Source organism: Botryllus schlosseri, chromosome 6 (genome assembly GCF_051294905.1).
Source record: "Botryllus schlosseri isolate E-star chromosome 6, Bs_hap1, whole genome shotgun sequence".
Lineage (NCBI taxonomy): Eukaryota > Metazoa > Chordata > Ascidiacea > Stolidobranchia > Styelidae > Botryllus > Botryllus schlosseri.
The window spans coordinates 11,761,229-11,787,223 of record NC_137241.1 but is presented as its reverse complement, the minus strand read 5'-3'; the positions used below and the strand labels follow the sequence as shown (position 1 = coordinate 11,787,223).

Here is a 25,995-nt window from a genome sequence, read left to right as displayed (position 1 = left end):
TTATACATATACATGGGTGCCAAACGCATTTCCACGCAGATTCTGTAATAGCACCTGTGACGATAGTATACCTCAATAGTGTTATACTGGCAGCCACCCGCAGTTCAATTGTAGTTCCAACAAACCGGGACAATAAACCTCAGCGGCGGGGAAATTTGTAACTGATACAATTTGATCAACTATACTTTTCAATTCTCGAATTTGCCGCCGGCAACATAACGTTGCACTCTGAGCCTACATTTTACCTGCAATGCTGGCACGCTACCTAACAATCGCAATGTGAATGGCTATGTTGGCAATTCTAATTAGTCGATGTGAACATCACTTCGAAAATGAGTTCATTTTCCGATAGTGAGAATGCCTTCCTAGGTGGTGGAGGTTTATGTACGCTCCACTCGTCCTCCGATCTGCAAAAGCAGTGTCTTACAAAAAGTGGGCCGTGCTATAAGTTGGCATCTCAGGAATCAAAATAAGTAATATCGGCATGGTGTAAAATGACCATCGATGACGAAGACATGGCACAAAAAAGATCATCAATATGCGTAATGTCCCTGTTCTGCTTCCGGTTCTGATGGGTGACAAGTAAAAGGTGAATACTTCGGCCACACCTCAATATCACGGTCCAATTGCCCGAGTTTAGCTATCACCGTCCTAAATGCTACTATGTGTAGGCAAACTAGCGTATCACACCCATTGACGGTGGAGGCCCAAGTTTGATTCAAGGCAGTGGAGTAGCAAGTTACGAAGCGTCGCAGATGTATTAGATTTTCCGCCCCTATACGTTGCTATGGTCGGAGCGTCTCTACAATAAAAAAACCCAGAGAAAGACCCATTCGGGATGTCAGATTGAGATACTAGATTGAGATACCGTAACTACCGTCGCGTCCACACCCCTATATCTGTTGACTACATCGGATTGTGCATCGCGTGTCTTGACGGGTAAATTCAATAGAAAAACCAACAATGACACACTAAGAATATAGATTTTTGTTATACTTCGACATAGTTTATCACATTTGCTCCCGGCACACCTGAGCAGTCCAATTGGCACACTAGTGTGCCGCGGCACATCGGTTGAGAACCACTGCCTAAGAGGATGAGCAAGAGAGGAGGTGAGTATCATCAGCGAACAGTGTGGTATTCAATGAGCAGGACTCAAAAATGTCGTTGACATATAAGGTAAAGAGGACCGACCCAAGCACTGAGCCTTGGGGTACACCACAGATACCAATACCAAAACAGTATTCAATTGAATTTACTAACGTAATGTAGCCTACTTCAATAGCCCCTGAAGCCAATGAGACATCTGTGGTCGATCAAAGTTCAACTTCGTTGAACTCTGGCTGCATGTCGGACGTATAGAAACCCTTAGTAAAGACTGCACGTGGACATCAGTTAGATTGGAACGCAGCTTTGTCTTGTTGATGTTCATGGTTTCAAATGTTTGCTCGTAAATGTAGGAAGACCCGAACACAAGTAGTTACATGGTCATCCTTCTCATGTTGGCAAACATGCATTCATTCAGTGACGCTTAGACGCACAAGTCTAGGGATGGTGTGAACCTCCGAAATGTTCAGGTTCGTGTGAACGCGAACCTTTTTGAAAGGTTCTGTGTGAACGCGAAAGTGAACCTCGTGACGTCACATTACTAATTCCAACCCTACACTTCAGCGAAGTGATAGCCCATATTAATGAACACGATACCTAGCGATGACTCGGGCCACATATCGCCATAATGCTGGAGTACATGTGGACGTTTTAAACGTCGCCAAATGTATCATCGGGGACAATCAAATGATATAATGCTTCCATAAAATCAATATCTTCCGTCGCTTTGCCAACAATTTCGACGAGGACTTGCAAGGGAATATAATCTTACGCCTTAACGGTCCAGGTCAGACCGGACAATGTATTCGTCGTCTAATTATTGCTACGTTTATATTGAGCAGAGTGTAAAAGGGTTTTTTGTACCTGCTACCGATATTAGTAACCCTTTAACACGTTATACAGAAGTAGCAAACACTCCAATCGAACGGATTTAGTTTTTATGATGTAATAAACATATGAAATCAAGATTGATCAAGTATGCCTGATAGATTTTTTACATCAGTCAACGATATCAATCTCCTGGATTGGTTCAATACGCATCATTCGCTGACTAGCTACATGTAGTGTATTTCGCTCTTGATGTTGAGTGATTTCGGGTCAAGGTCACAGCAGAGAGTCACTAAAGATTAACAAACGGAAAGCTATATATTTCGAGCTAACTTTTGTAACAAAGCAAGTAAAATATTTGAGATTGTCAAAGTGCCTGCCTGTTTAGCGTCGACACGGGGCCTCATAATGCCTCAATGCTGATGTACATATTGACGTTTTGAACGTCGCAACCAAAGATGTTATAATGAAGTAAAAATTGTAATATATGAAAAAGGTTCACAGTGCAGAACCTACCAAGGTTCGTTTGTGAACGTGAACCTCTAAATTTCCGAGGTTCACACACAGAACGCGAACGTGAACCTCACGTTCACACCATCCCTACGCACAACACGAGGAAAACATAGAACTAAGTACATGATCTCATCATCACTTCAGATGGGAGTTTATTTGACTTAAAGTACAAGGTGTCGGTTTGGAGGATTTGTAGTTCTTACTCATAAATTTACTATAAAAAGCCTCCCGAAATAGAGAGAGAGCTAAATAGTTTTGAAATGTGGTTTAAACATATTAGGCGAAAAATCAATCCGGCATGGCCATCGCCGAGATACCATACAGAACCGGTTATCGGTTTGACTCCTTAGTAAACTTCGCTAGTAACTCCTGTCCGTGCATAAACTCGTGCAAATTTGAACAAAACATTTCACATGTAACATTGCAATCCTTTTCATCTTCTTACGCAGTAGGTTATCATTTATATTGCGGCGATTCATTTGAAAGTGGAAGACTCTCACCAAAATTATCTTCATGGGTAAGTGAACATTTACAGATTTATGAACATAACAGTAACATACATGGCGCTAAAGCGATTATTTAATTTTATTCTTCCAGGCCAAGGCGAAACTAAAAGTACCATTGTTGCCAATGGTTATCACACAGATATCATGGTATTTGTCAAAGCAAATCAGGCGAGCTCTTCAGAGAGTTCAACAGCAGTGACGCACCAAGATCGTAAGTCAATTTTACGCTAAAGTAACAAGAAAATCTCAGTCTCAGTCATTTCACATATATGGGATATGGGATACCCTATATATTTATTGTTCTATCATAAAAGCAAATAGCAGTGTTGGGGGATGACTCGAGTCACCTTTTTCGTATGACTTGACTTGACTCAGTCACATTGCGAAAATGACTTGACTTGACTTGGTGCATCAGAAATGTGGATTAACTCGTGACTCGGAGCAAAATTAACGAGTCAATATCAAGTCACCAAGTAATCGGTGTCGATAAAATCACTTTAACTTGCATATATATCTTCGGATTGTTCCCTGTGCGCTGGCGTGACAAGATGGAGAGACCAATCATTCAATGATCGTGTGTTTTACTGCGTTTCCATTGCTCTATCACAAATAAATTGACCACTAACGAAGTGATCGGAGCTTACATTGTCGTAAACTAGTAGTAAAGTAATCTAATGGCAAAATATCTATCTCTGTTTGCTCATGGCCACTCAATCTGTATTTCAAACAGCTAGCAATATTCAATGACGTAATCATGCCTCGTACTTCGAATAGGCAACTTCACTTGAATTGTGACTTGACTGGTGACGGCTTGACTCGAGTCTCCTCAAAAAATCGAGGGACTTGATTTGACTCGTGTCACCTTCGAAAATCCATTGACTTGGCTTGACTCGAGTCAAAATGTGCAATGACACGAGATGACTTGTGACACGAAGGTAGCGAATTGCTCCCAACACTGACGGATCAATCAAGCCCTAAGGCGAGCAATCACATCATGCGCATTGTGCACGTAAAATTGGCACTGATAGTACATCAAGTATATAGGACGAGGACGAGATGATTGTCAAGTTGTTTCGCGACTTGATTCTCAGCAGTTGCATTCAATCCGACTTCGAAAACTCGCTGCTAAGGCTGGATTCAAACCACATCCAGAATGCAAGTCAACACCACATATTTACAATGTTGTCTGTGCTCAGGTCAGGTGGTAGATTGTGGCACGTCTGAATCAGGATTCACGACCATTACATCTGGTACATTTCACGCCTTTCCATTGGATGGTTATGATGGACTTGTTTTCGTAACAATAAAGATGGGGGGCGGATGTCCTCATTTTAACGTACCGGTGGCGCCAAATGCGAATGTTATCGTAAGCAAGCGGGGGACTTTAAATTTCGCCGACACAAGCAACATATGGACTGACATTACAGGATGCAGTCATAGACCGGCGAATGCTCAAGGTAAGAAATGTTATTACTCCGCCACAGATGTGTGGACCGATGACTCAGATCAGCAACGATTCTCCGCTTTAGACTGTTTGCGTACATCGTGACGGTCATTACTATCGTACGTCCATAAAATCCACAGTTTTTCACAAAAATAATGTCATGCAACATAAGCAACGAATTTATGAGAAAACGAAGTTTTGTGAGGGCTACAGCTTCTTTTTCTCGAAAAAGCTGTTATGTTCTTGATCTTGTTTGAACAACAACTCAATACGACGAAGTTGCAATATGAAATCAGTATATATTGACAGCAGAATAACTTTAGTACAGGCGACACGATCCAGAGTTCAGTTAAATGAAAGACGACGAGACAACAGAACACAGGGTATAAATACAAGCACGACACACGAGGAAATAATGATTGGCTGTAATTACTAATCCAATAGAACGAAAGAGTTGTACGACACTAAAACGTAAATGCACGAACATAACAGTCCTCCCCTATAAGTTGAGAGGGTTGCCCACATTTACGTAGGTCTGTAGAAATCGGTTTGCTTTCTGTTCCTGAGAGGATAACGTCTACCCGACGTACGGGCAGGACTAGCTGCAGGACGTTGTGCCCTATTACTGACCAATGGTTGCTCAACTTGTGGTTGCTGAGGCTGAGCAACTTCCTCTGTGGCTGTATTATTGCCAGCTGACATCAAGCGTGGTTGGAGTTGGTTCTTGTGCCTTCTCCAATACCCATGATCTGTTTTTATAATGTACACAACACGTCCCAGTATTTCCGTTACCACGCCAGCAACCCACTTTGGTCCCCGTCGGTAACTACGAGCGTAAACCGAGGAACCAATCTCAAAATGAGTGACTGATTGTCTAGGCGTAACGGGTTTCGATTTATCGAAGGGCGAGCACAAACTTAACAAATTGCGCGGCTGTCGACCATGTAAAATCTCGGCAGGCGTTTTCCAGTCTATGCCCGGGTGCGGCGCACATCGGTACGTAGCGAGAAGTGTTTGGAGCGCAAAGTTGAGATCTTTTCCCCCGTCGCAATTTTTTATTAATCCAGCTTTCAAAGTCTGGACGAAACGCCCCGCTTCCTCGTTCGAGGCAGGGTGAAAAGACGGTGATACGATATGGCTGATTGCCAAATTAGAACAAAACGTATCGAATTCATTCGATGTGAATTGCGGCCCGCCATCCGTGACAATTGTTATGGGCAAGCCTTCGATAGAGAAGACTTCCCTCAAAGCGTTGACCACACACAAGGTTGTGGTAGAACCGACATTCATTACTTTAACGAAAGGATATTTCGAATGCGCATCGACGATGACAAAAAACATCTTATTGTTTATTGGACCTGCGAAATCCAAGTGAATTCGTTCAAAGCTTTCAGAAGTTTTAGGCCATTCGCGATACTGACGATCAGGCGCTTTCATTACCTTGCGGCAAGCGTCGCAACTCTTCACGAGATTTTCAATGTCGCGATTAATGGAAGGCCATGCGATGTAACGTCGAGCCATCTGGTTCATTTTCGCGATACCCCAATGTCCTTCGTGCAACAATGATAAGGCTCGCGAGCGAAGTGACTGCGGAATTACTACGCGCTGAAAACCATCAATGTTCAGCATGACTATGTCTTCGTGCAGAGAAAGCGAATGTTTGCGAGTCGAAAACCAAGAAAAATCATCAATGTGCGTCTTTGGATTCCAATTACCATGAGTGACAGATAATTTTACTAGTTTCATGGTTTCGTCTTTCAGCGTCGCGTCGCGAATTTCATTGCGAGTTAACGGTAAGCCATCGAATGCCATATTAATAGCGTGAACGATCTCCGCGTTTTCACGAATTTCCAGTTCGTCAAACTCAGGGTCTGGACCCTTTGGTAGACGAGATAAACCGTCGGCGTTTCCGTGCTGATTAGTCGGTTTATAGCGAATATCGTATTGGTAAGCCATGAGCGTTAGTGCCCATCGCTGTAAGCGTTGCGCTGTAATCACGGGAATTTTCTTGTCTGACGAGAAAATAGCTAAAAGCGGTTTGTAGTCCGTTACGAGCGAAAATTTTCTACCATACAAGAATTGACGAAATTTAGTGACTCCGTAAATGATTGACAGAGCTTCCTTCTCGATTTGAGAGTAGGATTTTTGCGAATCAGAAAGTGTTTTCGATGCGTGCGCGATCGGTCTCTCTTCGCCATTGTGCTCGATTGAGAGGACAGCGCCGATTCCGAATTGAGAAGCATCAGTTGACAAAATGAGCTGCTTGTTTACATCATAATGAGCTAACTGCGTAGCGTCGATTACGTCGTTTTTGAGAATGCGAAAAGCTGCATCACAGTCCGTATTCCAAATGAATTCCGCGTCTTTTTGAAGAAGACGGTACAAGACAGCGGCTTTATTCGTGAAATTAGGAATAAACGCGCGATAATAATTGACTTTGCCCAGGAATGCCTGTAGCTGGCGAACATCCTGAGGTTTAGGCAACTGTTTGATTGCTTCAACGGATTTGTGAGACCGGCGTTTGCCGTCCTTGTCGATTATGTGACCAAGGTACTCGATACTACTTTTGAAAAATTCACATTTCGCGAAGTTGACGGTGAAACCGTACTCGGTGAGGCGCTCAAAGAGTAGCGATAAGTTGCGAAAATGATCGCGTTCATCAATGCCAGTAACGATTATGTCATCGATAAAACTAGCAACACCGGGTAAGCCGGCGATCATGGCATCAATACAGCGTTGAAAATTTGCGGGACTAGATGCGACTCCGAAACACATGCGTCGATAACGGAATAGACCGAATTGCGTGTTGATGACACACAAATTCTTCGCATCATCATCTAATTCTAGCTGAAAATAAGCATCGGCAAGATCAATTTTCGTGAATATACAACCACCCTGTAACTTGTGAAGAATTTCATCTAAGGAGGGCAGGGGATGTTGATCTATCTGAATTTGTTGATTCAATGCTTTGAAGTCACCACATATGCGTACTGATCCATTTGATTTAGTGACGGCAACAATTGGTGCTGCCCAATCACTGTAATTGATTGGTTCGAGGATACCTTGATTGACTAATCTATCCAATTCGGTTTTAACAGCGATTTGCCTTGCGAAAGGCAAAAGGCGTGGCTTGTTAAATACGGGCTTGGCATTAGGTTTCAAGTGGATTGTCACCTTTGTCTTGGTGCATCGTCCTAATACATTAGAGAAAACGGAGGGAAATTTGGACTGAAAAGATACCAATTTGTCGTTCGCATCACCAATGTCAATAGTATTACATGATTGCGACTTGACCATCTGCGAGGAAATTGCATCCAAAGCAGACGTCCCCTTAGCGGTCATGGAGAAAGCATCGCTCCAATCGAGACCAAAAATGTTTTGCCCACGGTGTTCGTCGAGAACTACCAATTTTAAGCCAACTCGAACTTCAGAACCCACCTGCACGCCTACAGTGCAAATACCTTTCACTTTCAGTGGCTTGTCGCCATACGCTACGAAAGAGCAATGGTATGCGGAGAGTTTCGGAGAGCCCAAAGTTTTGTACCCAGTCAATCCCACCATGGCGGAGGGTGCACCAGTGTCCCACTGTGTCGGCAACGGAATGCCGTTGTTGCTGGAGTTGATCCAGAGCTGGTTTCCCACGCGTCGATATAGTTGATCGATGTCGAAGGAGAGGAGTGGCACTGAGCAGAAATTGACGGATGTGACCTGTTGCGTGATACTAGGTTTGGTAGACATGCACACAGGTTTGATATGACCTTTACGACCACATTTCTGACATACTGAATGTCGATATTGACAGTCTTTTCTCTGGTGATCGATGAAACAGCGGCTGCAGGATTTCAGTCTTTCCGGGAAGTTGCCTTGAATGGATTTGGAAGGTTTTTTCCCCTTCTGATAGCTTTCAGTCATTTTGTTGACGATGGAAGTATCTTTACCGTTACTCTCGCCCTGGATAACCCTATCGGTTTCCAGCGTTCTCACGTATGTTGCGGCTGCTTTGAGAACGTCGTCAAGGGATGGATTGGTTTGTGTTAGACAATGCCGTCTCACATCCGCGTGCGGCGTTTCCTTAATGATGAGATCGCGCATTAGCTCATCAACGTAGCTCTGATCACAGCCATCTCTTGAGCATGTCAAGTTGCAATCCTTGGAGATTCCGCGTAGAGTTCCGATCCAATCGGCGTACGATTGTCCCGGCTGCATTTTGCAATTGTAAAATTCGTACCTGGCTGCTTGCACATGAATGGAGTCCTTGAAGTGTGTAGACAACTTCTCAGTCAACGCATCGAAGGTTTGCGCACTGACATCAGCAGCCCCAAACAAATTACGTAGGAGCGAGTACGTTTCAGGTCCGACCCATGAGAGTAGACACGCTCTTTTTTTCTCCATGCTGGAAATGCCGTAAATTGCTAGGTGATGGTTGAATCGTTGCAGATATTGGTCCCATTTCTCCTTTGATTTGATGAACGAATCAAACTTGGGAGCGGTAGCTTCAGATGTTGACGCACCGGGATTCAACCTCTGCGTTAATTGCGCCATTTCTGTCATGACTTTTGCCATTGCTTCGTCATGCTTTGCTTGTTGTTGCACCATCATCTCTTGTTGCTTCGCTTGTTGTTGCACCATCATCTCTTGCTGCTTCGCAAGAATTTTCAAAATACCCGATTCCATGATATATATTCGTCGCAGAAATAACTTTGAATCCGACTTCTGACACCAATTGTTATGTTCTTGATCTTGTTTGAACAACAACTCAATACGACGAAGTTGCAATATGAAATCAGTATATATTGACAGCAGAATAACTTTAGTACAGGCGACACGATCCAGAGTTCAGTTAAATGAAAGACGACGAGACAACAGAACACAGGGTATAAATACAAGCACGACACACGAGGAAATAATGATTGGCTGTAATTACTAATCCAATAGAACGAAAGAGTTGTACGACACTAAAACGTAAATGCACGAACATAACAAAAGCAATCTTATGGGCGGTGAAACTTCAGTCATGGCCGACTCGTAATCATAACGATCCCATTTCCAAATTTCAACGCTCGCCTGACATCGCTCCGGTTATAGATATGATTGGCCAGAATAGGCACATATTGACGGCAGTGAGGTATTCAATCCAACGAAATGTCCAACGGAATGTCCAGTCCTCAGATCCAGTCCTCCAATCCAACGGAATGTCCAGACCTCAGATACCAGACATGCATATATAACAGGGGTAGCCAGACTCGATTCGTGATCAAGCCGCATATCACACAACTTGACCTTAAAAGAGCGGCATCACAAAAAATTGAAAATACGAGTTCCTTCACTCATAATGAATTGTAAGATATCAATTGATGATTAGTGATATGTGGTGATAATGTGAGTCTCCGTATGGGCTGCAAGATCTTTAAATTACGCAGATTACGCACTACCTGGAAATCGACGTTGAAGTCTAATCTAATCTGATCTGTATACCGCGGTAGCTTTCGATTTATTCCAATTTTATCAAATTTTGCACTCGGCATGTCAGTCTAAATAGCTGGGCATGGTATCGTTTGGTATGGAATGCGAAATTCCCATACTCTATACCCGCATCAATCGTCGTACTTTCAATTTTCCATACCATAGCAACATTCCTCCAATACCATATTTGATACTTTTTCCAAACTTTCGAAGTCACACGACCTCTCAGATAATATTTTGTTTTTGATGCGTGGAAACTTTCCAGCGCTTATGTTCTGATTATTTTGAATGAAATTGTCCATTTAAACAGCCCTGATCGACCACTTCTTTCCTAATTTACTTGTGTCTTATGTCAGCGATGTAGGTTGCCTAATTATCGAAGACAGAACGTAAAATATATACGGGATGTAGCACGAGACCGATGACCCACGTTGAGTGTTGTTGTGCCTTGGTGCTGCTCAATAGTGACTTTAGCGCAGTGGTTCCCAACCGGTGGGGAATTCAATGGTTTCTGGTGGGGAATAGACACATTTGTTGGACAATATATACAGTATAGTCTACATATTCACGGACACACGTGCGCGATTACCGTTACCAGTTAACTGCCCTGGGATGTATGTATCGACAATTATATTGCGTGTTGTTCACAAAAACTCATTTTTAACTCCGGGTAGCCAATGATGGCTTCACAAACGCATCCACCCTGACCTATAGGTCGTGGATAACGCTTTCCCTGGATTTTGAGGGTTACCGGAACCGGTTCACAATACGTTGTATGATGCAATTATAGGCTATTGTCTTGTGTACTGGTGTGGTTGTGTGTCTTGTGTACTCAAGCAAGCAAATAGCTGCTCCGTAATGACAAAAGTTAGAAGTAAATACGACAATAGTTTTGAGTAGTGGGGAATGAAGACTCGGAAAAAATCTGAAGTGGGAAATGAAGACAAAAAGGTTGGGAACCACTGCTTTAGCGGTTAACCGTAACCCGCGTGATTTGTTGATTAGTTTGTGGTTTGGTGCTGGTAATGATTTTTTGTCACTGATTCAAATTAGTCTAGATTAGGGCTTTAAGAGATTCGATTATTGTATTGTTTTGCGCATCATTCAGGTAATTGTCATTATTCATTTAGATTATAAGTTCACCCTGTAGCGCTGGTTCTTAAACTGGGGGGCGTGAAAGCATCTGAAGGGGGGCGCAGAACTTCGGTCAACTGAAAAAAATCGCGCCCGGCGCGGTTTACCAATTTATCAATTCATAGTAATTGCTCTGTGTATAGTCCGAATTTCATATTTGAGAATTCACTCATCAACAGTCATAACATTCCATGCCATCAAACTATCCGTTGGGATTGCTAGCATTCTGGTTGCCTTTTGCGATATGACGATAAGGGGGTGCGAAATATTTCACTATCATAAAGGGGGCGTGTTCAAAGTTTGAGAACCACTGCTCTAAAGAGTTTACTGTGGGTAACCGATTTGTAACTGCTTCCTTGAAGTTGACATGGACTTTCGATTGATAAATTTGTGATCCTATATTTCTGTAAGTTCTTGAATTACATTGAACATGTCTCTGGGGTACGCTCGGACAATAGGACGTATAGAAACTGAGGAAATGGTTTGAATTTATCTAGCAAGCTACTCGAAAAGTCTAAGTTGATGCAGCCAAAATAAAACGTACTATCGGAACGAGGCGACGACTACGGGTAGGCTACGTTATACACAACACTAGCTCATATGGCATGTAAAGCTACTAGCTATAGTGTGGGGTGTGGCAACCTATTGATAAGGAGATATCATCTACAAAATTATATAAAAGAAAGGTATTGTCCCATTACAATCTTAGAATACAATTTTACACCGCGACAACCATTATGGATTTTGCAACAGCGGATCAAACGTACGATTTTCGCGCCAACGTGTGGATCATACTCAGGCTCAGAACCCGACATCAGCGTGTCCATTTTTTGTATCAGAGAAAACCAGATTTAAGGAAGTTACAATGTGTATTGTTGAATTACGATGATGGTTAGGCTATATATCAAATGAATTTTTATGATGATCATCCGACCAAAGCGCAGGAAATGACTTCCAAGTTCAATAAATTGATATTACTATAGTTATTCATGCAACTGCTCCATTCTCAGAGTCTACAGTTCTCAAACTCATTTTGGTAGTTTACAGAGGGGATAAGCGCAATATAAGCTGCAACGCTGTAACTCCCCTCCATGCTGCTCGCTCGCTACCTTTGTTCACACAAGAGCGAAGTGCAAGTAGTAACGCGACAGCGGTCGAATATCATTCGTTTTTAGTATATTCTCAGGGCGATTTTTTTTACCTGAAAAACGGAAAATGACCTACAAACTGAATTTCGACCAAATTTTAACCTCACGTATGCAAATTAGATGTTTTCCCACATAATGGTAAAATTGTACTACTTATCTTCATTTCTGGTTGGAACTGTCTGTCCTTACGAAGTAGTCTGGTCTGAAAAAACGTTTGTACATTAAGAACTGACAAATTTTTACCTGAAATAAAAACTAGTATTTGAACGTAATCTGGCCCTATGAAGTATTCCAGTAGTTACATCACGAACTATGGTATATTCTCGGGTAGAAAGTGCATGTCCTTACTAAGTAGCTTGCCAAGAATGGAGAAAGAACGTTCAACAGCAGTAGTTGTTGACTGGCAACACTGAAGTTGGCCGTACACACCGTGTTGCTTCATTCTTATGTAGACTCTAGACTCCACATCACAATTTTTCATCACGCGGTTCCTGATAATAGGCCAGCACCTGCAGATTGAGCCGCTCGTATCACAACATGAGACCCGCCGAGGAAAATATTGAGCCCCATGTGTAAATGCGAACTTGAAATCGTGGTCATCTCTCGGAAGGATAGATTCTTCTAGTTTCGTCTGGTGTGCAAGCGATTCCAATATATCTGGAGAAAAGACAATCTTTACCACTTTACTGCGACCTTTGCAGACAAATCTAGTGTCAGATCAACCTTAATGTGACACCAAACCGACTTGAACGATGCAGGGTTGGACACAGTTTTCATCATCATCAAACTACATCATCGTAACAACACTGATTGGCCTGTCACTTATTGGATATGGCACCGAACACAGTCGACTTGGAAACGACCAAATAGCCTAAACCACAGAAGATCGATCATTGCGTGACTTGAAATAAATTACGTTAATATTACGTAGGCCTACATGTAAGCGATAGGTCGTGTGCGGTACCGACTAAAATTTATTTCGCGACCAATAATTCAAGAATCACTGGCGTAACGGATGCCGTTGCCAGCTACAGAAAAAGGGTTGGTGGTATTCCTTACTTGTATCGTTAAATTGAATGTTTGGCAAGCAAGCTGGTAATAATTTCACATTTTCTGACATTTTGGCACGCTGCACACAAAAGGTTGTCGGCCCCTGGTGTACACTGTACATTATTATAGGCTATCACATCACTGAAATGTAGGGTTGGAATTAGCAATATGACGTCATGTGACGTCACGAGGTTCACGTTCGCGTTCACACAGAACCTTTAAAAAAGGTTCGCGTTCACACGAACCAGAACCTTTCAGAGGTTCACACCATCCCTACTGGCTACAAACTGTAAAAAATCAAATCATAAGTTCACAGACAGTGCAAATTCTTCGATACAAACGAAATGCAGAGGTCAGAAAATCTTGACTTTCCGAAAAATTATTGTTCAAACGTTACAATTTGGACAAATTTTGACATGCCAAAAAAACTAGCCCTAATTATCATTAATCGCATTTTCCTTCGTATGCGAGTGGCAGAACTGTTTTGTATTTTAATATTTGGCGACCGGGATGGGTGAGTGTGAGTCGCAATTTGAGATATGAACATATATACCTGTTAATGCATGATTTCCAGAGGTTTGCGATCGATTTGTCATGGTTCTGGCAAAACTGCCAAAGTATGTAAAGTACGGAAAAAATGTCCATACCATACCTGGAAATTCTCATACAATACCATGGGCTACTTGCACATTTCCATATTCCTCACCGAAATTTCGCTCCATATCATACCATACTTCCATACCAGGGGCGGGCAACTTCTTAAGTCGGCAGGCCGGATATAGGAAAATTAAATACTTGGCGGGCCGGATTGCTGAATCGATACATTATTCGCCCATTTAGCCACATATACAAGGAATCAATCGTATTTAATGAATGTATTCAACGATAGCAATGTCACTTCAAAGCCATTTCTCGCCGATAATGACGAGGATATGATGTGGATTTGAGAACAGCATTGTCATACAGGCGCCGCCATGTTTGCTTCTCTCTGATCATAGTGTCATATATGGTGTGGACACAAGCAAATCTCACGGGTCAATGAAATTGGTCTTCGTCGCACTTTTCATTTGGTCTAAGGCAATTGACAGTAGTTTTTGACCGACTTGCCGAGCATTCAATTTGATAAAACTGGTATCAATCGAAAGCTACCGCGGTGCTAGATGCGAAAATATAAATTTTATTCTGCTCGTGGTCCTTGAATCTCCCCAAAAAATCGGCCTCGAATGTTGCATTGTAACGGAGTTTGATATTGTGACGCAGCCATGCCGTCTGAGCAGCTCAGGAGCAAGCGCGCACGAGAGTAAGAGTGTGAATGCTCAATCGGTTGCACAACAAGGGCCAATACGCTTGCGGTTTACTCTGCTCCTCACCTGCTCCCAGACGGCATGGTTGCGTCACAATACCAAACTCCGTTACAATGCAACATTCGAAGCTGATTTTGGGGGGTTCCAGGAGCACGAGCAGAATATAATTTTTATTTTCGCAATCAGTACCGCGTTAGCTTTCGATTGATACCCGTTTTATCAAATTTAATGCTCGGCAAGCCGATCAAAAATTACCGTCAAATTGCCTTTGACCAAAGGGAAAGTGTGACGTAGACCAATTTCTCTGAGCCGTGAGATTTGCATGTGTACACACCAGAGGTAGTCAGTAACGAAGTACTTCTACTTTTTGGAAGTACTCAAGTTGTTTTTCTCTACTTCTGGTACTTACTCAAGTAGATCTGATTTTCTCTACTTCTACTTCTACTTCGTAATATTTTGTGATCTACTTACTTACTTTTCGCTATTTTAAGTTTGTCAAGTAGAAGTACTTTAATCCTCCAATACGAAAGATAGTCTGAGGAATTTCGGTGCTGTTTTCACGGAATACCAACATTTAATATTCATAGAAGTCAAGTAAAGTCCAGAAATTTCGTTGCGCTTCGCGCACAGTAGTTATGGAGTGACAAATGTTTTCACGAAAGTGTCAGTGAATATTATTCAGGTACTGGATTGCTTGATTCCGCTCAAACTCATCAAATATTTCATCACAGTAAATATGGCCCACCATAAGATTTGAAACTACCGTTTCGCAACCTAGCAATTACCTATCATATCGTAATCTAGCAGCCCATGACGAGTCCTGCTAATCTGGAAAATGCAGATTCTTTTTAACGTTACACCTGTTTTAGCAGATCACCTTTGAAGCTTTATGGACATAAGACATGAAATATATTTTCCGCTTTTTAGAACTGGTGTTTTTATTTCACTTTCAATTTCGAGTATCATACTTTGAGTTCTAATTACTTTCAGCTCTTTTGTCTGCAGAACATACATGTTGAAGGACAAAAGAAAGTGTATAGTAATGCCTCTATTTTCCGAAAATAAAGCTACACTAAATATAAATTTTACGATCCACAATATTTGTTATAACGTATACTAATCGCGCAAAGTCTTGAAACCGTATCCGATACAACTTCCCCGTATTTCTCTTCGTTTAAACTTGGGGCCTTATAATATGGGGTAGGGCGCCATGTAATGATATTCTCTAAAACGGGGTTTTCTAGTAAACAAAGGGTTAGTATCGCATTTTCATATCAATACTATAATTTGCATTCCATGATGCGAACGAATGCTTATTCTGTCGAAGATTGATACCTCCTGGGATGCATCAATACGAATCAAGCTCTCTGCACCTTCCGCATAGATCAATTCGCAGCTTTTGACAGTCCATGCGAACGAATTAAGACTGTTTTCAAAACTACTTACTTACTTGAGTAGATTTAAAATCAGTCAAATCTACTTCTACTTCAAGTAGTTTTAGGATGCTTACGAAAGAAGTACTTCTACTCGTACTTGAGTAGATTTTTTCGCCGCTACTTCTACATCTACTTGAGTCGCTTTCTTGACTACTTTGACCACCTCTGGTACACACTACACACCATATAGGACACTATGCTCTTATCAATCAACACACGGTGCAATCCCTAATGAATAATTCAAGGCGTTCGATAAGCCCGGTACCCCAAATTTACCAAGATATCAATTCATTAGGGCTGAGTAGGTGATGAGATAGCGTCGTTGTTCATCTGTGCGGCCTATTTTATCTCGATATTGAATTCATGCGGACCGCAGCATCTACGAAATTTGAAAAGTGGCCCGCGACCCGTTTTGAGTTGGCGACCCCTGGCATAAGCGGTGTCGTACAAAAGAATACAAATGTGTCGTGCTACATGTCGGCGGTTACGGAATCAAAACTTAGAAATATCGGTCTGGTGTAAATGACGATTGTAGTCTACAAACACCATGATTACCACAAACGATATTGGGGTTGAGTACATCGTAAATGCCGATAATGCAAGTCTTCTCGCTTCGACGAACTTACACGCAAGCTCCACTCGCACGCTGCGCATACATGTATAAAATAACATACAGTAGCCTATATAAAATATGACGTCGTATAAGCAGGTAGCGGGGAATCTCGGCAGACTGTAGCCACGGGCCACATTATCATATAAGATGGAAAACTGTCCGCGGGCCGCATGTTGCCCGCCCCTGTTCCACACCATACTATACCATGCCCTGCTAAATAGTGCCGTGAATTGCATTTGGTCTAATAGAATAATGACAAATGTGCCGCTTCAGTTTACAGCCTTACAATTTTTACCTAAACATCAGGCAAGAAACAGTGCGAGAAAAAAACGCATTTGAGAGAGCCGCAGTCTTGTCACTCCCGTGGCCATGTAACTACTGATATTTGGTTTCACTTTGAGAATAGATATATAGCAATTTGAATCATTCAGTGCGGATATTTATCAATTCGAGTGTTCAAACATTCAAGATTTTCATCACAGAATTAAGAATTTCATAACAAAAGGGAATGATGATGAATTATGAAATAGCGACAGCGACGACACCAAGTCCTCCAGGAAAACACTCTGCAGGCTGGCATTTCTTATTTCAAAACATATAACGTTACGATCATGAACTGTGTTATAGAGTGTCCTGAATACCTTAAAACGATGGAAATAAAGATGAAAGACGCACGCTTGGAGGAACAAGTCAAAGCAGCTTTCAAGATTTTTGATAAGGTCTGTTGGATCCCGCAATATGGTCGCTACCACCGATATTATATTTTCCTAATTTCGAACACCGTGACCGGTATTTCTGTGACGGTATCAACGACATTTTTCTTCATTTAATGTTGTACTTCTGCAGCAGAGGTGAAGTCATAACCCGTGTATGGCCATCTGCATTTTTCAGATTATGATGATGATATCGCTGGTAAACACTAGGGATGGTTTAACCATAGTGTCCTATACGGTGTGGTGTGGACACAAGCAAATCTCACGGCTCAGTGAAATTGATCTACGTCACATCTTCTATTAGGCTAAAGTCATTTTGACGGTAATTTTTGATCAGCTTGCTGAGCATCAATTTTGATGAAACGGGTATCATTCGAAAGCTGCCGTTGTACTGATTACGAAAATGTAAATTTTATTCCGCTCATGGCCCTGAAACCCCCACAATAGGGCTGTTCAAAAATAACTTTTTGTTCTGGATTCCAGTCGGTCAGTCCTTAAATTGTCAGGTTACCCTAAAAAACGCTGCACACCAAATTTGGTTCATTTCTAACAAGTATAGGGCTCCGCAGATCCAATTAAAATTTTTAATTTAAACAGGAAAATTAAAAAATAAAAATTTCAAATTTTTTTGTCAACCCCATGAAATTGTTGAGCTGACTTCAGAGACGATGCAAAACAAATTTGACTCAATTCCAACTAGTAGAAGTGGAGTTATTGGAGTTTTTCGTTTATAATCCTCGGATTATCGCTCTTCGGGCATTTTAGGCGAGAAAGCTTACTCACTAAACGGCCCCCTAATGCAGACGATAAGTAGCGATAAACAGCATATAGCGTGAGGGGGGGTCTGGGGGGCGAAGCCCCCCATAAGTCAGGTTTATCACCTTGTGGGGGTCCCAAGACCAACGTGTTGGGGGGGGGGCTGACGAAGTGCTGTTACGGCCCTGTGTACACCTGTATATTGCACAAATATATGCATAAATAACTAGATCTTGTCGTTATATATATTTAGTAAGATTCCCGATCCCCTTTGTTGAAATGTGCATGTATCCAAATTGATTGACGTTGACGATAAGCGCCTGCTACCCGGGCCTGGAGGTTTATCTGGGCTCCTCTTCTCCGGCGTCGCTGTTCTTACGGCGACAACAAGCCCAGAAAACGACCATATTAAAGAACACACTCACAAGGACTGGAAAGAATTGGAATGATCCGCGGACTATAGATTAACATCGGGCACTAGGCCTCGGTGGATGCCAGATTAAGAAACCGCAACTGGTCGTTGGGCATTCTCCTATCTGTTCATTGCATCGCATTGTGTCGTATCGTATTGTACATTGTGTGTTTCTTGATCAGATGAAAATATAATCTATTATTGATTGCATAAATCAGCATTTTTTCTGAATTTCAAGTTAGAATCGGATTAGGATTGGACTAGGATTTGAATATACAAAAGTTATGGATTAGGATTTGGATTGGTTTAGGACATAGAAATCCCAAATCCGCTCATCTCTGTAGCGTACAACTGTACAGTGTACATCAGGGCCGGCCAACCCGTGGCCCGCGAGAAGGTTTTGAGAGGCCCGCGAGGTAATTTCCGAAATTTCTAATGGTATCAAAAATGTATTGCACAGATTGTGAACTTGTGAGGCCAACCAAGAACTTGATTAGTCTGGCCGCAACACTTGAAATGTGATGACTAAAATATCAGTTCCGGCGCATTGGCAGATCCATGAGCCAGTCACATATTGGTAGATCTTCGTACACTACAATAAAGCAGAATACTTTGCGATAGATTTATTAAAAGTAAGAATTTTCTACACGCTTCGCGCAACATGTTGTCACTCGATTTCTTGCTTTTAATATTGTTGCCCCTTTGTGAAAATGAAAGAACGCCTAATGTATCAGATTGAATCTAACTATATTCGCGATTGCGAGACAGAGTGTCGTTCAACATATGCGACTTTGCGTTTGCACTCGCAGAAAGACCGTCGACTATGCAACCTAGGCACAAAATGATTGACGCATGTTGGTCTAAACTTTCGATATCGATATGTCGAAACGCCAATAGCCCAGTCCTTGCAAACTGAGCCCAGCGATATAAAACAGGCCCGCAATATAGTCAGGTGACAATATTATTGACCTGTGAACTTCAAAAAATTTTCGCGCTTCGCGCGGCTAGTGGCCCGCGCAACAGTTCGTCAATCAAATGTGGCCCTTTGGCTGAAAAGGTTGGCCAGCCCTGGTGTACATGCTGCCTTTATAATAGGGTTACCATACGTCCTCGTTTAGGAGGATTTGTCCTCCTTTTTCAGGTTTTTGAAAATGTCCTCCCTCCGAGGACGCCCAAATGTCCTCCTTTTTGAGATTTTTTCCTCTGTTTTGAGAATTTTGGTCAAATTTATTGTTAAATTGGAGTGAGATACCGTAAATCAGGACCGAAGTAGAGCTGAGGCTGGTAATTCGGGAGCTGAGTCGGAAAGATGACTTTTTTTAGTCAACCACCTGTAAACGTGAAGGAAAAAACTGTATGTTGGGCGCTGAGCGAGAATGTTGACCTTTTTTTCTAGTCAAACGATCACGAAGTGAGAAAAATTTACCATTTTTTCAAGATTTTTCTTCGGAGTTCTGAGTTTGAAAATTGTGAAAAAGTGTCCTCCTTTCCCGATTCCAAAATACGGTAACCCTGCTTTCTAAGAATTGGCAAATGTATCAACTGGCACAATCAAATGCTATAATAATTCCATGAAATCAAAATATTTCGTCGCTTTGCCAACAATTTCGATGGGGACCTGCAAGGTAATATAAGCTTAGGCCTTACGGTCTACAGGCCAGTGGTTCTAAACCTTTTTGACCCCGCGGCAGGGTTGTAACCAAGTCACAAGGCTCCGAGTCACAAGTCAATCTCACTTGTATAGTTTTGACTCGAGTCAAGTCGAGTCATTCTCAATTCACCTCCGAGTCAAGTCCGAGTCCAAGTCAACGAGCAGAGAGTCGAGTCCGAGTCATGGTATTATGACTCGAGTCCGAGTCCAAGTCATTGTATTGACTGCTCAGTTTCCAGTTTAAGTCTTGTTAAAACCACTTTTATATCCCTGTTTAGTGAAATCGAATGGTTCGGATTTATTTTAGCAGTTTCTGGTCGCATTTTCAAGTACCAGTACCAACAGACGAAATCGCAATAGTGTGGTTACTTTACTATTCTTCGAAACTACAATGAAATGTCTGTCTTGGCCGTCTGAGTCTCGAGTCATATGACTTGGTCCGAGTCATGCGCAATGACTCGAGTCCAAGTCGAGTCAATACACAAATTGACTCGAGTCGAGTCGAGTCATTTCCGTATTTTAAGAAAATGACTTGAGTCAAGTCGAGTCATCAGAAAATCGTGACTCGAGTCGGACTCGAGTCGAGTCATGACTCGAGTCATTACAACCCGGCCCCGCGGACCGGTGAAACATCAACAGAAATTCCCGTTGCGTGATTAGAATGAGCTCTACAGTGATGGTGCAATTTTATTTTGTCTTTGGGGATATAATGTTCAGTGCCTGCAAAATTGTTCAATATATCAGTAGCGGCTGGAAGTATAACTTCATGCGGCTATAAACAGACACTTCCAACTTGAAAACCACAGGCAGGAAATAACATTGTGTTGTCTATAAACGGATATGCATTAGGATTGGCGAGAACGAATGGTTTGGTTTTGTACCGGTAGCCCAGGTGAAACCAACCTGCGGCCGTAGAAGGAAAATTATGCAGCCGTCGTGACGTAATTCAATTTCTATGTGTTAGCGGCAGGGTTATAGAGTCAGAGTCGGAGTAGTTGGAGTCGGAGTCGGAGTTTCGCTATTCTTTCCTTACTAGAGTCGGAGTCGTAATCTCAAATTTTTTCAGCACTCCCAGGAGTCGGAGTCGCAGTCGTGAAAAAATACTGGCTGGAGTCGGGTCGGAGTATGTGAAAATGGTCCTGACTTCGACTCCGCGACTCCAACTACTTTAATACGAAAACAAGTGCTTTCAGAAATTTCCTACAATTACTCATATTAAATAAAATGGGATTTGTATGTATCAACAATCACTGTTATTAGTAATGATATTGATAAAATTGGATATTATTTGCAAATTGCAATTCAGTTGCATAGAGGAAGCACATTGCAAGATGCATCTTCGTGACAAAAGCAAAACTGCCAATGCAATCACAAATTGAAGGACTTTTGGGAATTATGCCTTAATCCTGTGAAAGAGTAAACAAATCGTTTGATTTTGTAAGTGACATCACTAGTAAAATTGATGCAAGTATGACCAAACGCTGCTTCGCACTTGACAATATCCAATATAAATACAGTAATAAGTAGCTCAGCCGCTTGGCACGAACAAATCTTTGATAAAGAGGTGCAAGTATTGTCCTAGTCCATGAATAGCCTACTTCACTAAGTGCATGTAGACATATGGTACTTGACTAATCCCTAAAGTTCGTTTCTGACCACCGTTTATTAGTAGTGAGAGAGAGAGAGTGCGTTTGTCAACAGCGTAGTGTGTAGTGAGAAGATTTGTACTTCTCTGTATTAGTTGCTAACTCCTACGCAAGAGCTACACTTGCATTGTTTTTCTCTGCATTTTAATTAAACAGGATTGGATTTATAATATGTTTGAATGATTCATACACATCAGTGAATATATGTGGCTTGTCTATGTTATAAAAACTTATAACATATGAAAAAAGGAAGGATATTTCGAAAGAAATACTTCCATGTTACTTGTACAGTGAGTATTTCGAGCTATGCCACAATAAAACAATTTTGCAAGCCATCGTGAATAATATGTTTGCATATGTCTAATGGTTATATTAAAATGATTAAACCAACACTATGACATACAATTTTCGAAGTAAATTTGTACTACTGTTGGAGTCGTAGTTGGAGTCGGAGTCGGAGTTCTCTGAAGAAAATAGTCGGGGTCGGAGTCGGATTCGGTGCGTTTAAAGACTCGGTAGTCGGAGTCGGAGCCGGTATATTGACAATGTCTGGAGTTGGAGTCGGTGGTAAAATTTGCCGACTTCACTGTCCTAGTTGGCGGCCATCAACATGCAAATTGAATTTACGAATAGATTCCTTTATTTTACGAGAGATTTGAAGCAATTTTGAAAATGTTATTCGCGCCTTGCGCGATTCAATGCGGTAAATAAGGTGGTGCCTTCGCAATCTGAGCCCCACGGTGCAGATCCGAACAGCAGAGGAAAATTATGCGCCACATAAAGAAACATTAACTCGGAATCGTGTGCTCCTCACGAAAAAAATTTGTTTCTGTTCCGTTTCGGCGATTCCAATATCATTCCACTATAGTCTATACCGATAATCCTTATAGGGCAGGGGTGGGCAATTATTTTTCTCCGCGGGCCAAATTAGAAGCAAAAATATGTTGGCGGGCCGAGTCAGAAATTTTTGAATATCCAGCGTATTGATTTTATTTCTAAATTGGAAGCAGTGCCCCCAGACCAACCCCCATCGAGATGCACGATGCACGAGATGTATTGTATAGGCCTACACTAATTGGCAACGTGCCAACGTGCCCTAATCACGCGAAGCGCGAAATTTTTTCATGATTCATGATTCAATCGGTCAATAATATTGGTAATTGCAAATAAATTGCTATTTGCTATATTGCTATATTGCTATATTTTTTAACCTCTCTCAGCCCATGTAGTGGTCTACTCAGTTTTTCCGCTAGAGGTGAGAGGTACCGTCTTGGAAATATTCGGGAGTGCCCGTTGGTATAATTACTTCGTTTCATGTTGTTATTTTGTGACCTCCCGTCGGCTACGTGAAAAGATGTTGAAATCGCCAAAGCGTACCAAACTAAAAAGACGCACCCGATTCCCGATTGGTATTTCTTTACTGGCAAATATTGCCTATGGACAATTGAACTTCGTGGTTTTCTGTCCTTATCCGTCAAGGTTTTCTCGCTGTCGAGCTTTTCCCCCCTTTACTTAGTTAATTTCATCAGCAGTTGCAATTGTATTGTCTTGTCGGAATCCCCTTTTGGCCTGGAGTTCATTTATCTTGGTGCGTCGTGGCGCGGTAATGGCTAACGCCGAAACGCCCAATTCTAAAAACCATTGATCTCTAAATCGCGCCTAGCGCGAGAAAAATTTGAATGAAGTTGCATAAATTATCAAAAAATACCCTATGATTTATGTTCATTCACGAAATAATTTTGGGCGTCCGTCGAGCTCGCCACCCAATTTGGGGGTTTGGGGTGTGGGAGTTACGGTCCCGAGGATAATATATAGCTTATTGTCTTGGTAGCTGGTTTTCAAGAAGCGTTCAGCTTGCCGAAATGGCCTCGTTGTTTAGCAAAGGTTGTAGTTATTAACCATTTTTGAATTTCAACTTTCGGCTTTCTTTTTTGACATCCTTTACCGATGGTGATATATTCATAGAAATCATGGGCACTGATCCACTTGTTTCACGAATTTTGGATTTGAAAACACATCACGTAACAATTAGAAACACAAGCCATGTAATGCGTAATGTCACAATGGCAACAAAGAAGGTTTCGCGACTTCTTAGGACTTTAATTCTAACGGCATAATTTGCCACTTTGACTTTACTTTGAATCTGGATTAGGCATGTGAGGTACGTATAGGCTGCTTAGTGCGTAATCACGGTATGTTAAAGAGAAGGCTTGATGGTAAACGAATTTCCGGTTCAGTTTATACATCTTATGGTTTTAGTCCACTCAGCAACATTATAAAGTAGGTTTGATATTTTAAACTTCAAGCAACCTTTCGCGGACCGCACAGAATCGCTCGGCGGGCCGCACTTTCCCCAGGCCTGTGACAGGGGGTCGAGAAATAGCAACATGCAACAAATGGGACTAAAAGCAATTGGCCCAGCCGAAGATGCATCATCATTTACAACTTGCCCTTGAATCTGATCACACGGGCTGAGAAATGATAAATATTAGATAGTAATATGTGAAGTCAGCCAATTTTCATGACGAAATTTATTCATGAATTTGAGAATATTTCCGCGCCTAGCACGACTACAAAACGAATTATACTAACGATTCATAACATGACTATATTCGCGATTTTGGTGCGTATAGTAAGTTGATATGAGTAACTAAAATAGTCCGGAGCTCACCGGAAATGGACATGGACAGTTCAACACGTTTATTTGGGGTCCAGTTAGTTCATTACGACTATGCGCTGGAATGCGGCCGTAGGCTACATTATTAATCGAAATGCGACCGTCAATAGCAAAAAGGTTGACCAACCCTGCTTTAGCCTAACTCCATTATTCATTATGAACTATTGTTCTGTTAAACGCAGCATCGCGGTATTACTATACATTCAGCTCTATCGAAATATTGATTTCCAAGTTGAGTCCCAACTTTGCTGCTGCGTCCGTGACGGTGACGGCGCATAAAAACTCAGATATTTTCGTTTATAGCCATAGGTGAATATTTGCGTGAGATCCAACTAATCTCCCATGTAATCACGTCACTTACACCAGAACGGCGATGGTTTTATATCTGCAACTGAGCTGAAAGATATCATGGACTACATAGGAGTGAAAATATCGTATGCGGAAGCCGCAAGAGCGATTAAAGAAGCCGATCTGGATGGAGACGGCCGTCTCAGTTACTATGGTTTGTTCACTTCGCTCGCAAGCGCCATATGACGCCATCTTCAGTTTATCTCGTTTTCAGAATTCCTCACGTGGTCTCGCTAAGTTAGCGATGACGATGGCGAATGATGTGTGCAGTGCAGTGCGTATCGGATGGATGATATTTATAGCGGGTATCTCAGTGCGACTGTTATGTAGTTTATGTTAGATCGGGGGTGAAAATTGGATGCCTGAACGTTGGCTGCTGTCGTCGTTGAACAAATTAAATGATCATTGTCAATGATCGGTGTGGTGATGTTATATAATTTCTTTATATAATGTCTATTCATGGTGATGCACTGTCTCCTGTGCAATAAACCGATAGCCCCGTGTCGACATCGTTTCGTGGTGTAGGGAATGGTGACATCGATCAAGGAATCGAAAATTACACCAAGGAAGCGAATATGTCAGCATCCACCATCCACACGATCATATAAGTAGCGTAGAAAAGGTAGACTATGACATCTTTTGAAAGCTGGAAAACCAATCTCATATAACCTACTGCATCACTACATGGACCATGGATCCTAACTTTGCACCACACCCTTCTGACAGTACGGATTGGGAACGCTAAAACAAAGCCAATCACGCATGCGTTCACCGACGTAAAGTTTCCACCGATAAACACATCACGTCCTGCCGAGCCGTTTCTTAAATTCAGCAGTTCATCTTCATCTTTCTTCTGGAGCAGTAGTTCTCAACCTTTTTGACCTCGCGGCACACTTTGAAATAAATCATAGTTCGCGGCACCCTAGCACAGTGGTTCGCAACCTTTTCTGACTCACGGCACCCTGCAAACTACCAGAAGATTTGACTGAACCCACAGCTATACGGAGGTGGTCTTCGGCGAAGTACTTCTACCTTTTTGGAGCACTAAGGTAGGCTTTGCCTGCTTGTACTATCGTACCCAATCGGTTATGTTTTAAGACTATTTCCACATCTAAATGATCCGTTTTTTTGCGACAATGACTTACTTTCCATATTTCGGATTTTAAAAGTAGAATGTATATTGTTGGGATACGTGTGACTACTCTTGCGAGTTAAATTGTTATACGAACCGCGTGACATAACCTCT

The 25,995-nt window shown here is 41.9% G+C and overlaps 1 protein-coding gene across 1 annotated transcript; it reads left to right on the top strand.

Annotated features, from left to right (window-relative positions):
* The first annotated feature begins 2,897 nt into the window (after window positions 1-2,897).
* On the top strand, window positions 2,898-25,256 carry LOC145440998 (uncharacterized). The gene is made up of 6 exons (XM_080318786.1): window positions 2,898-2,965; window positions 3,046-3,165; window positions 4,151-4,411; window positions 17,174-17,265; window positions 24,768-24,903; window positions 24,964-25,256. The coding sequence occupies exons 1-6, from the start codon at window positions 2,962-2,964 to the stop codon at window positions 24,984-24,986; spliced, it is 636 nt and encodes a 211-aa protein (XP_080174912.1). The 5' UTR covers window positions 2,898-2,961; the 3' UTR covers window positions 24,987-25,256.
* The last annotated feature ends 739 nt before the right edge of the window (window positions 25,257-25,995 follow it).